The sequence below is a fragment of the Drosophila pseudoobscura genome, chromosome 2 (genome assembly GCF_009870125.1).
Source record: "Drosophila pseudoobscura strain MV-25-SWS-2005 chromosome 2, UCI_Dpse_MV25, whole genome shotgun sequence".
Classification (NCBI taxonomy): Eukaryota; Metazoa; Arthropoda; class Insecta; order Diptera; family Drosophilidae; genus Drosophila; species Drosophila pseudoobscura.
Window position 1 is genome coordinate 31849345 of NC_046679.1, and position 12740 is coordinate 31862084.

The 12740-nt window shown below is 47.4% G+C and overlaps 1 protein-coding gene across 2 annotated transcripts; it reads right to left on the minus strand.

Moving 5' to 3' along the window:
- Positions 1-471: 471 nt before the first annotated feature.
- On the minus strand, positions 472-8300 carry LOC117183229 (uncharacterized). 2 transcript variants are annotated; one of them, XM_033376413.1, is made up of 2 exons: positions 8077-8300; positions 472-1470 (listed from the first exon to the last, which is right to left on the minus strand). In XM_033376413.1, the coding sequence occupies exon 2, from the start codon at positions 1450-1452 to the stop codon at positions 505-507; it is 948 nt and encodes a 315-aa protein (XP_033232304.1). In that variant the 5' UTR covers positions 1453-1470; positions 8077-8300; the 3' UTR covers positions 472-504. The 2 variants fall into 2 exon arrangements, with proteins under 2 accessions (XP_033232304.1, XP_033232303.1); XM_033376412.1 differs by lacking the exon at positions 8077-8300 and adding an exon at positions 6858-7050.
- Positions 8301-12740: the final 4440 nt, after the last annotated feature.

The window sequence follows — 12740 nt, forward strand, 5'->3', positions numbered from 1 at the left end:
CACAAACCAATTTGCTATGCAAGTAGAACCTTAAACGAACATGAAATCAATTATTCAGCAGTAGAAAAGGAATTACTAGCCATAGTTTGGGCAACTAAGTATTTCAGATTGGTTGTAGGAGGGCGGATCACCGGAGCGAGTTGCCAGCGATGAGTGGGAAAATATCCAAAGGAAAAAACAGATTCGGTTTCAATAAATGTATTCCATGTATTTGCGTATAGGTGTGTGAATTGTAGACGCGCGTATGTGCGACGGCAGCTTGTAACGGGGTGGAAAACGTAACTGACTCTCTATGCCTTATGATCTATGCTTTATGCTGCCTTTATGCTGCGGTGAGCGCCGTGTGGATCGTGGATTGTGGATCCGAGCGCCCCTCCGAGCGCGCGAGCGCGAGCCGGGACCGAGGCGCGCAGAGCCGGCACAGTGCGCGGAAACTGTCTATTGCTGGCCTGAACATCCTCCCCCCCCCCCCCCTTGCAGGATTGCAAAGTATAATGGGGTGGCCTATGGCTGGGTGCACGCCCCCGACACGATCCATCCAAAAACGGTGCTCTGGGCCATCGGCAGGCCGTCCTCACGCGCAAGGAACCCGGGGTGGATCACCTTCGGGTAGACATCTGCTCCCAAGATGAGCGAGATTGTCGCCGGTCGATGGAATTGTTCATCGGCAAGCCTCAGGTCACCGAAACGCGCCCGCACGGAATCGCTCAGCTGTCGGATAGGCGTGCGGTTGCGCACACGGGGCTCGACCTTGAGCATCGTCTCCAACTGGAAGTCGCCCATTTTGGCGCGGATCACCGCCGTACACACTTTCTCGTCCCCCACACAAGTGGTGGGCAACTTGAAGGCGCTGGCCAAGGAGTCGTCAATACAGCTCACCGGCGTGCATGGGTCGATGAGCGCCGCCGTCTCGAAGTTTTTGGAACCCGTATCCAAGACCACCAGCGCCGTCGGGAGTATGATGAGGCTTCGATGTTGTAGAAGTGAGTCGACGGATGGTGCGGGGGGCCCTGCCACGGGGCGGCTCACGGGGAGACGCGGGCGGCGGTCGGTGTGGGCCGACGTGGATGGTGACGATGCAGCCGAGGCTGAGCGGGCTGGACGCCGAGGTCGGCGTTTGACGTGGGGTGCTGTAGATGGCGACGATGCTCCTGAGGCCGAGCGGACTGGATGACGAGACGAGGGTATGTGGAGTAGAGTGTGCTGGTTTTTGCCACACACCCGGCACAGCCCGCCACTGCGACAATCCTGGCCGGAGTGTTGGTGGGCCAGGCAGTTCCCGCAATATTTGTTAATGAGGACAGCTCGGAGTCTCTTCTCAGGGCTCAGGCGAGGGAAATGGTGACAGGTCCGTAGCGGATGAATTTTTCGGCAGACCCGGCAACGGTACGAGTTGATCCCTCGATCACGCTGGCTCTCCGTGGTGCGGCTGGCGCGGATCCGTGGGGCCATGTCTGGATGAGGATGGAACTAGGATGGAATAGAGAAGTCGAAGAAGTATTAGTAAGGTGCTGTGAATGGGACAAGTGCACATTCACGTTATTGTTGGATGGAACTACGGGGTTCTACTGGCAGGAGAACGACCTTGACAATCGGTCTTTTGAGGGTACCGCGGGCAGTAAGGATATCTACCACACGGACTATGTCGTCGGCACCGGGATACACGGAAGTTATCCTTCCGAGCCGCCATTCGTTGGACGGCAGGTTATCCTCCTTGATAACCACCATATCGCCAACCTGCAGATTTGGCGTCGGCGTCTGCCACTTAGTCCGCTTGTGGAGCTCCTTGAGGTATTCCTCCTTCCACCTTTGACAGAACTGTTGGTTGAGGGCCTTCAAATGCTGCCACCGATTGATGATCGAATTAAGGTTCCCCTTTATTTCGGGCTCGGCCGTACTCATTAAGGGCCCCCCAATAAGGAAGTGCCCGGGAGTGAGGGCTAGCAGCTCCGTCGGATCATCGGACATCGGTGAGAGCGGTCTGGAATTGAGGCACGCTTCAATCTTCGCGAGCAGCGTAGAAAGCTCTTCAAACGTATACCTCCGAGTGGACGTGGCCTTGTAGAAGAGAGTTTTGAAACTCTTCACTCCGGCTTCCCATAGGCCTCCCATATGTGGAGCTCCTGGTGGGATGAAGCGCCACGAAACCCGCTGATGGCTATACGCATCAGTCACCGAGTCCTTAAACGCGTCAAGGAAGTCACTGGAAAGCAGGGTTGCTGCACCAACGAAAGTTTTTCCATTATCTGAATGGATACGCTGTGGACATCCGCGCCTTGCGACGAAACGAGCGAAGGCGGCGAGAAATTTTTCGGTGGTGAGGTCGGACATGGGTTCTAAATGTATCGCCTTTGTGGAAAAACACACGAATACGCACACATACCCCTTCGTGATCAGACATGCTCTCCCTGTATAGTTCCGTATTTCGAAAGGACCCGCGTAATCAATCCCTGTATGCGTAAACGGTCTGGAAAAGGACGACCGCTCGGTTGGGAGATCTCCCATCATTTGGGTTTGCAACCTTCTTTTGTGAATAACGCAGACCTTGCAGGAGTTCACAACCCCCTTCATAAGCCTTTGAACCTTTGGAATCCAATACTTTGATCGAATGAGGCGCACCATCAATTGGTTGCCGCCATGAAGAGTTATCCGGTGTGTAAATTGCGCGAGAAGGCGAGACAATCGACAATTATATGGGAGAATGATTGGATGTCGTTCGTCGTATCTTATCTGCGACACGGCCGCATGCTCTGATCAACCCATGGCGGTCTAGGAAAGGGTTCATGTTCAGGATAGAACTTGACCTTGGCGTTGGCCGCTTACCGCTTAGGCAGCGATACTCCTCGGGGTATTCTCTACGCTGCGTCTCTAGGATAAGAGTTTTTTCAGCTTCGGTAATTTCGCCGCTCGTAAGATGGCCCTTTTGCGCGGTGGCTAACTTCCGGCAGCGCTTGGTGAAGCGCAGGATATATGCACGGACTCGTAGAGCTCTCTCCAGATTGGAGAATCGTTCGAGGAAGTCTTCGGCTGTGTTGAGTGCGAAATGGGCTTTTACAGTTCGCTGCTCTAAGGTCATAACGGGGGAGTTATTAACTGGTGCCGGCCATTGATCTCGGCCCTTCTGCAGCCAAGTTGGTCCGTGCCACCAGAGTTGGTTCTCCACCAACTCCTGTAACGGCACGCCTCTGCTGGCTAAGTCCGCGGGGTTCTGTTCGGATGGAACGTGGCACCACTTCTCAATATCGGTCGCTTGAGATATCCTAGTCACTCGGTTGGCCACGAACGTGGTCCAGTGACACGCGGGCTTTGCCAGCCAGGCGAGGACTATGGTGGAATCGGTCCAGCAATAGCAGCTCGTACTTGCTGTTGGCATATTCGGCAGGATAGCCGCCGCCATTTCGGACAAAAGCACTGCCCCGCAAAGCTCTAACCGGGGGAGCGACACGGTTTTCACGGGTGCGACTCGCGTTTTCGCTGTGAGAAGCTGCGCCTCGACCAAACGGTCAACCTCAATGCGGACGTAGATGGCGGCACCGTAAGCCCTCTCGGATGCATCGCAGAACCCATGATGTTCGACTTTTACCGCTGGCCGGGAGCCGACCCATCTTGGAATATGGTTTTGGTCGAGAGCGGAGTAGCTCCGCAGGAAACTTTGCCAGCGCTGGCGCATCTCGCTTGGAAGCTCATCGTCCCATCCCAGGTCCTGCAACCAGATTTCTTGCATGAAGATCTTGGACCGAACAATGAGTGGGGCCAACCACCCCGCGGGGTCGAACAGCCTTGCTATCTGGGACAGAACTGCTCGCTTGGTGTATGACGACTCAGGCGCTAACTCGGGAGGGACAAAAAAAAACTCGTCTGAAGACGCTTTCCAGCGAATCCCGAGAGTCTTAGCCGTGCTCTCTTCCTCCATCTCCAGAAAATCTGTGTGGAGACGATGAGCACTCGGAATTCCTGCCAGAATAGCTTTGTGGTTTGAAGTCCACTTCCGCAGCGGAAAACCTGCAGAGCTAAGTGCGGCCTGCAACTCGCGGATCGTTAGTCGAGCCTCATCGGTAGAATCCGCTCCGGCTAGGACATCGTCGACAAACATGAATGATTGGATAATGCGACTTGCTTTCGGAAATCTGGACTGGACGTCGCTTGCTAGCTGTTGCAACACTCGGATGGCAAGAAAAGGAGCGCAATTGACTCCGAAGGTTACGGTCTTAAGTTCATAGTCGCGGATATGTCCCTCCTTGTTTCGAAATAATATTCGCTGGAAAGAGGTGTGTTTCGGGTCAACCCAAATTTGGCGATACATCTTGGTGATGTCCGCGTTGAAAACGTACCGGAAATAACGCCACTTCAGGATCTGGAGGGTCAAGTCAGATTGGAGGACCGGGCCGGCGTGCAGAAGATCATACAAACTCACACCGTTGGTCGACGGGCTGGATGCGTTAAATACCACGCGGATCTTCGTGGTAGTGCTCTCAGGCTTGAAGACAGCGTGGTGCGGAAGGTAGTAGGTTGAGGACCCATGAGTCGGAGGAACTTCTGTCATATGTTCAAGCTCTAGGTATTCTTGGATTACGGTGTCGTACTGCTCTTGTAGGGGACCGTTTCTTTTCAAGCGATTTTCGTTTCTTAGGAACTGGGCCAGCGCGGCTGCCCTTGAATACCCCAGATCTGATCCGAGATGATCTGGGTCGCGAAACGGTAACGTGACGACGTATTTCCCGCTTGGCGTTCTTGACGTAGTTCGGAGGAAATTTCTTTCGCAGTACGAATCCGACTCGCTTTCTATTTTAGTAGGAATGTCCTCCACCTCCCAAAACTTTGTGAGGAGTTTGTCCAACGGAGTCTCTAGCTCGGTGGAAATTTGCGTGGAGAAGGATGCGACCCGGCCTTGTACCGTGTTTGGCACTGGGCCTGTAAGAACCCACCCGAAAATGGTTTCCTGTCCGAGGAGAGATCCACAGATGTTCGTCTGTGAGCCGCTCAAGAGGATGGATGGAAGGATGTCGGCACCAATCAGGACATCTATTTGTGAGCTTTCGTAAAATGTCGGGTCTGCCCATGGCAGGTTCGGCAAGTCTCGCAACGAGTGTTGCGGGATCGGATGGGAGGGAAGGCTGCCTGATAGTTCCGGCAGGACATAGGCTGTGGCGTCCCATTGTAAGCCCGGCTTAGTCGGGGAACGGATGGAAAAATGGCAGAGTTTCTTGGACTGAGCGGATATTGTCTGATTCAGGCCCGAGACCTGTGCCTGGGCGAGTCGAAATGGCAACTTAATGATCTGGAAGAGACGTTCCGTAATGAACGTCGCCTCGGAGCCCGGGTCGATTAGAGCGCGGGCGCGAAAATTTGTCCCCAAGTGGCAAATATTAATAATAGCCGTGCCTAGGAGTACCGCCCTCTTGCCGGAGGCGAAATAGTTCTGAACGCTAGGCTGAGCTTCGGCAGGAGTCGGAAGTGGTACGAAATTGGGCACGGATTGGCTGGAAACTGGAGTGCCACGGTGCAGCAGCGTATGATGCCGGTCTCCACACGTGTTGCAGTTATGGGCGCTTTGGCATTCACGAATCTGGTGACCTCTTGCGAAACAGTTTAAGCAAAGCATTTTTTGCTTAATATAGCTGGAGCGAGCATCAGGTCTCATCTGAAGGAATTGAAGGCATACCCGGATCGGATGGTTCTCTTTGGAGCAAAGATCACACGCTCTCCGCTTCGGATCCACAGTTGTTCCGAAAGAGTGAACCCGCCTTGGAGTGGGCCTGAGTCTCCATGCCTGGATGGCCGTCCTTGGTCACCTCGAGAGACAGGTACCGCTCCGCCAGGAACTTGTCCATAGCGTGCCAGGTGGGAATTTCGGACTTGTGGGTCACGGACTGCTCCCAAAGCTCCAAAGTCGTTTTCGGCAACTTCGCGGATATGAGGTACACTAACACTCCGTCAGCGAAAATGCTGTCTGTGGAGACTTCGGAGTGGTTGAGTGTCGTAAGGCACTTGTGGACGGCCCTCTGAAGCTCTTTTAGCGCTGCAGCTGACTCGGTGCGGATTTGGGGCAGACTGAAAAGGATCTTCAGCTGGGCTTTGAGTATCAGCCTCTTGTTCTGGAAACGCTCACGGAGGGCGCTCCATGCGGACGCGAACCCTTCGTTCGTGAGTGGAGCCTGTGCCACTATGTCGTGGGCCTCACCGCTTGTTTTTTTGTTGAGGTGGAACAGTTTTTCTACTGGAGCCAACCTATGGTTCTCTATATATATGGCGGTGAACAGGTCTCGGAACGTGGGCCACTGCTGATAGTCCCCACTGAAAACTTCAGTGTCACATGGAGGAAGACGGCAACCGCCGGACGTCGGCACTTGAACGGCCAGTTGAGGCGTGTGAGGGACAGTCGGGGGTTCGAGCTGATCGTTCAGTTCGGCAAGGCATTGCGCGTAGACCGCGTAGCAGTCATCGTACATCCCCTGGACGTCAGCTACCCCCTCTGGATCTACTTCCGTTATCGCCTCCACACAGGCCTCGAACTCCGCGTCCACCTTCGCCCACAGGCTTCGGAGTTGATCTCGATGGACTTGGGAGAGCGAGCGGGTTGGTGTGCTAGCATCTGGAGCGCTGAGCTTCTGGTCGAAGCGTGTCAGTCTGCTTGCAGCCAAGGCAAACTTAGACCGTGCGGAACTGGCGGCCGATTGGGCCATAGTGCTCGGAACCGTGCGAGGGACGACCGAGGGGAGCAACAAGGCCTCAAAGGCATGTGGTGTGTGAGCCCTGGACGTGGTCGGACCTCGCTCAGTTGGGGCCGGACGGGAAGATGTGGGCGTAGCGATTGAGCCGTTGGAGCTGGGTGGATGGGTTAAACTCAGCGAACTCACCCGCTTAAACTTCTTGCGAGATTTCTTCTCACCAGTGGGCATGGTTGGCTGATGGATTTGCGATAACGCGTATCAGAGTCGCAAAGCAGGTGAGCGGAAATGGAGAAGTGGACGTTTTGAACGACGAACCGTGGATATGTGGCCTTGGCGGAATTTATCGCGAGTATTTATATAGTAGAAGTCGGGCACCGTGGCCGGAATATAAATATAAAATACTACGATGAAATACAAAAAAAATGTCCAACCAAGAGCGACTAATGGATGAGCAATGGATTGATGCACAAGGTCCCCCTATATAGAGTCGGTTGCAAGCCGAATGTTCAAAACAATATACCCTTGGAAAGCAGGGTAGCGCGTCACTTGGCGTTCCGTTACGGTCAAGCGCGGCACCGAAAAATATTCTCCCACCAACAACAACGCAAGCAAACGGTGGAGAAGCGAAAGCGAAAGGAAAAACGAAAAGAATGCCTCGCTGCTGTTGCTTGTATGTGTGTGTGTGTATGGGTGTAAGTGCTAGGTACCGTGGCTTGGATTAACGACCCCCCCTTTTGAGGAGATTGAAACAACGGGTAAAAAAAAAACGGAGTAACCGTTTTATATACAATACAATACAATATATGTACATATGTATATACAGATGTGCAAGAGTTGTTAGTTAAAAATGCGTGCGCATATGTAAGATGATATGTATAGAGTCGTGTTTTATTTTTATTGGCAATATAATGAGTTAAATAAAGATTGGTTGTGATTTGTTATTCTATATTCCTTAAAACAAACGAAAGAACTATAACCTGTTGAGCATGCACGGAATGAACAACAAATTAATTGCAAGAATATGTCTTTTTGTTTGTTGCCAGCCGCTTGGATTGCGTTGCTTACACATATGTACATATGTATGTATGTTGGTGTGCATGTGCATTTGTCAGCAACGAGAGCTCAGCTGGTAGCTGGGAGCGGTAGGAATATGATTTACAGACAGCTATATATTAATGTGGGCACTGGATCGGAGGAGGAACGCAGGAGCTAGCTCGGATCAAATTAAACCTTTGGAGAAATAGGAGGCCACAACCGTTGGCAGAACGAAGTATGGTTTAATTTGGAGCTAGAGCGAGAAAGGCATATATGTACATATGCCGCGGGAACTCGGACTGGGATGGGAAACTCGCACAAAATCACTGCACTGGTGTTGGGCACAATCGAAGGGTTGTACTTATCTTACACTTGGAGCGATCCGCCGATGCTGGCTGGGGTGAGCTTCTCCTTATGGGGAAGGCGAAGATCCGGCTCGAAGGACCAATGGTTGTAGGAGGGCGGATCACCGGAGCGAGTTGCCAGCGATGAGTGGGAAAATATCCAAAGGAAAAGACAGATTCGGTTTCAATAAATGTATTCCATGTATTTGCGTATAGGTGTGTGAATTGTAGACCCGCGTATGTGCGACGGCAGCTTGTAACGGGGTGGAAAACGTAACTGACTCTCTATGCCTTATGATCTATGCTTTATGCTGCCTTTATGCTGCGGTGAGCGCAGTGTGGATCGTGGATTTTGGATCCGAGCGCCCCTCCGAGCGCGCGAGCGCGAGCCGGGACCGAGGCGCGCGGAGCCGGCACAGTGCGCGGAAACTGTCTATTGCTGGCCTGAACACAGATCATACCTGTTTGGTAGAACGTTTGAGATATTAAGTGATCACAAACCCTTGATTTGGTTGAATAACCTCAAGGAGCCAAATATGAAGCTACAACGATGGAAGATCAAATTAAATGAATTTGACTTCAAAATAAAATATTTACCAGGAAAGGAGAACCATGTAGCCGATGCGCTATCAAGAGTAAAGATTAACGAAAACCTACTCGGGGAAACCATTAATAGTGATTGTGCAACGGTCCATAGCGCGCAAGAAGATAATACAAATTATATTCCACTTACAGAGCGACCAATCAATTACTATAATAGGCAAATAGAACTGATTAAAGGTAATGAGGATAAGGTAGAAACATCCCACTATTTCCACAAGATACTGATAAAAATCACATATACTGAAATGACAGAGTCATTAGCGAAAGATATAATAAAGGAATATGTGTGTACCAAAAAGAGTGCACTATATTTCCATAACGAAGTAGACTTCCCACTGTTCCAAAAGGCATTCCTAGAGATAATCAGTCCAAATCACTTCACAAAACTGATTAAATCCAGTACCAAACTCATAGATATTCCAAACTACTCCGAATTCAAGGAACAAATATTGAAGAAGCATAAAGAGCTACTTCACCCAGGTATCGAAAAGACCACTAATTGGTTTAAAGGAAAATTCTACTACCCCGATTATCAAAAATTAATCCAAAATATTATCAATGAATGTCCTACGTGCAACGTTGCTAAAACAGAGCATCGTAACACCAATCTAACCTTCGAAATCACCCCTGAAATACAAAATATCAGAGAAAAGTATGTCATGGATTTTTATCTGGTAGGCAATCAACAATTCCTATCATGCATTGATGTATATTCTAAATTCGCTACCCTTGTAGAAGTTAAGAGTCGCGACTGGTTAGAAACAAAGAGAGCCATCATGAAAGTCTTTAACGAAATGGGCAAGCCACAGGGAATTAAAGCCGACAAAGATTCAGCCTTTATGTGCGCAGCATTGCAAGCATGGTTGAATGCGGAAAATGTCAAAATAGAGATCACTTCCAGCAAAAATGGAGTAGCTGACGTAGAAAGATTTCATAAAACAGTAAATGAAAAATTAAGAATAATAGCTAGCGAGGATAACCCAGAAGATAGATTCACGAAGTTTGAATTAATTCTTTATACTTATAATCATAAAACCAAACATAATACCACAAATAGGACACCAGCTGATATATTCATTTATGCAGGCTCACCTGATTATGACACCCAACTAAATAAAGTGAATAAAATCACTCAACTAAATAAAAACCGCATAGAGTATGAAGTAGATACCCGCTATAAACTATCACCTCTAGTTAAGTCTAAGGTAACAAACCCTTTCAAAAGGACGGGTGAAATTAGACAGGTAGACGAAAAACATTATGAAGAAAAGAATAGGGGTAGGAAAATAACTCACTATAAAACAAAATTCAAAAGAAAGAAGAAATCTAATACAAGTAAATACGATAATTGCAGAGTACCCGAACAGAGTACTGGGAATCCGGAGCTACAACATAATTAAGATTATAATCTTACTAATGTTCACCGTCCTACAAGCTACCGGACAGAATATAGAGATAGATCCCATCAACTCAAGGAATGGATATCTCATATTCAAAACAAATACCATTAACATACCCATTTATTATGAATACCATTATATAATAATTAATATAACAAGAACAGATGAAACATATCAGAGTTTACTAGAACAGGCAATCCAATTTAATAACGAAATCCAAGTTAAATATTTAGTCGAGAAATTGCAACGCGAATTCAACGGCATAAAAATAGCCAAAAGAAACAGAAGAGGCCTTATAAATGCAGTAGGCACAATATATAAATATCTATTTGGAACGTTAGATCAAGATGATAAGGTCGAATTAGAAGGGAAATTAGACAATCTGGCTAGCCACAGTGTTCAAGTTAACGAATTAAATTTAGTAATTCAAGCAGTAAATTCCGGCATAGAAGTTGTCAATAAATTAAACAAAGATAATGACAGAAATAAACAACTAGAAATATTAATATTTAACCTTCAACATTTTACTGAGTACATAGAGGATATTGAATTAGGCATGCAGCTAACAAGATTAGGTATCTTTAATCCAAAATTATTGAGGCAGGATTACCTGAAACACATCGATTCAGAGAAACTATTAAATATCAAAACATCTTCTTGGTTAAAATCAGACACTAACGAAATACTAATAATTTCCAACATCCCACGAGAGATCAGAAATATTTCTATACTTAAAATTGTTCCATATCCAGATGAAGATAATAACATCCTCACTGACCTAACGCAAAACAATTATTACATTCTAGAACACGAGGTATATGAAAAAGAATCAAAACGAAAAATAAATGACGAATGTATTTCAGGAATAGTCAAACAAGTAGAAACAAAATGTCCATACACCAAAGCACACCAAAACTTTCAAATAAGTTTCATAGAACCCAATATATTGTTAACTTGGAAACTACCTAAAACCTTATTAAACCAAGATTGCCTAAACCAAGAAATAAAAGTAGAAGGTAACGCATTAATAAAAATACATAATTGCAGCGTACAATTAAACGAATTCTTAATATCCAACTCAATACCAGAATTTGCACAGAGCATATACATGAACAATAACGTAACAAAAATTAAACCACTGTCTTATTTGCAAACCAAAGAAATTGTAATAGAAAGTACGCAATTAAATAATGTATTACATGTAAGCTTAATACTACTATTTGTCATAATCATAATAGGATTAAGCTACAAATTGTTTAGTCTAAGTAAAAGCAATAAGCCTAAAACCAACCCGCACATAGAAACATCCTTAGGCGAAGACGAAGAATCCCCAGCAGGCACAGTTTTAGACGCACCTGAACTATATCCAAGGATAATCGCCTGAGGACAGGCTTAAATCTAACAATGGGGGAGTGACATATCTATAGTCCATGCTCCGCATACCCTTGTCTATGTCTATTACCCTGCACCCACAATACTATAAACAATCCGACACTACTATAAACAATCCGGCTATTGATGCTGATCAAGAAGATATGTATAAGTTATCCGATCCAGCCGGATACCCCTCCCTCTGCATTTGGTTCTCGACCCTACAGCGGGTCAATGAGCTTAAACACCTTCATATGAACCAAATACAGCACATGCCTCGTCGCGTAATAGAACACGAGAGTTGCAGCGTTGACGGAAACACTTGCCCAGACGGCCCAACAACAACCATGGGGCCGTGGAACGTGGGAAACTGCCGCTGCTCAACATAACACCGGCGCGTGTGCCATGTCAGCAGATTAATGCACCGGCGACTGCGCAGCCGGCGGCCGGGGACTTAATATTAAGACTTTCATTTTTATGTAAATTTAGATTCTCTTAGACCTCCAACGAGGAACAATAAATCTCGCTTCGACGAGTAAATAATAAATAATAAATACTACAATAAACGTCGATTCTACGTAACTTAACTGGCGCCCAACGGAATTTTATCCAACGCGAGTAATTATTTAGTAAAAATTCGTAAGCTAACGCTTCGGGCTTAACGAAAATAAAAGAAACATAAAAAGTGCTTACCCAACTCGAGGTTCTACTACTAAATTAGCGAGCTAACGCCGCAAGTGTAATAAACAACAAGTGAGGTGAAATAAATAATTAAACCTACATTTAAAGGAGCTGAAGGGCAATCCCTCGCTCCCGGCATCAACATCTACGAAGGAAAAATAGGCTGAAGGGCAATCCCTCGCCTCAAAAAACCAAACAACAAGCTGAAGGGCAATCCCTCGCTGAAGGTGAAAAAAAACCACACCCGGAAGAAGCTGAAGGGCAATCCCTCGCTCCCGGCATCAACGTCTACGAAAGAAAAAGCAGGCTGAAGGGCAATCCCTCGCCTCAAAAATTAAAACCAACAAGCTGAAGGGTGATCCCTCGCTTCCCTCATCGCCACCCACAAAGGAAACTAATAATTAAGTCAAATAAAACACGGTATAAACCGCAGGAAACCATGTAAGTGAGCTCTTTTTATAAAATTTTATTCAAGCATTTTGGGTAATCGCGACCCAATAAAAATAAAATAATACTGAGTGGTCAGCTGAGATATTTAAAATCAAAATCAAATTCATTAAAAAAAAAAAAAGAAATACAATAAAATAAGAAGTGGCTAATGGGCGATAGCCCTAACAGTTCCAATAGTGACCTCA

Bases quoted from the DNA above. Each gene is read 5' to 3' on its own strand.
- LOC117183229 (XM_033376412.1), bottom strand. From the start codon at position 6,899: ATGCCCACTGGTGAGAAGAAATCTCGCAAGAAGTTTAAGCGG. The intron at 1,471-6,857 runs GTGAGTTCGCTG...ATTCCATCCTAG, and splicing joins CTCGCAAGAAGTTTAAGCGG to TTCCATCCTCATCCAGACAT.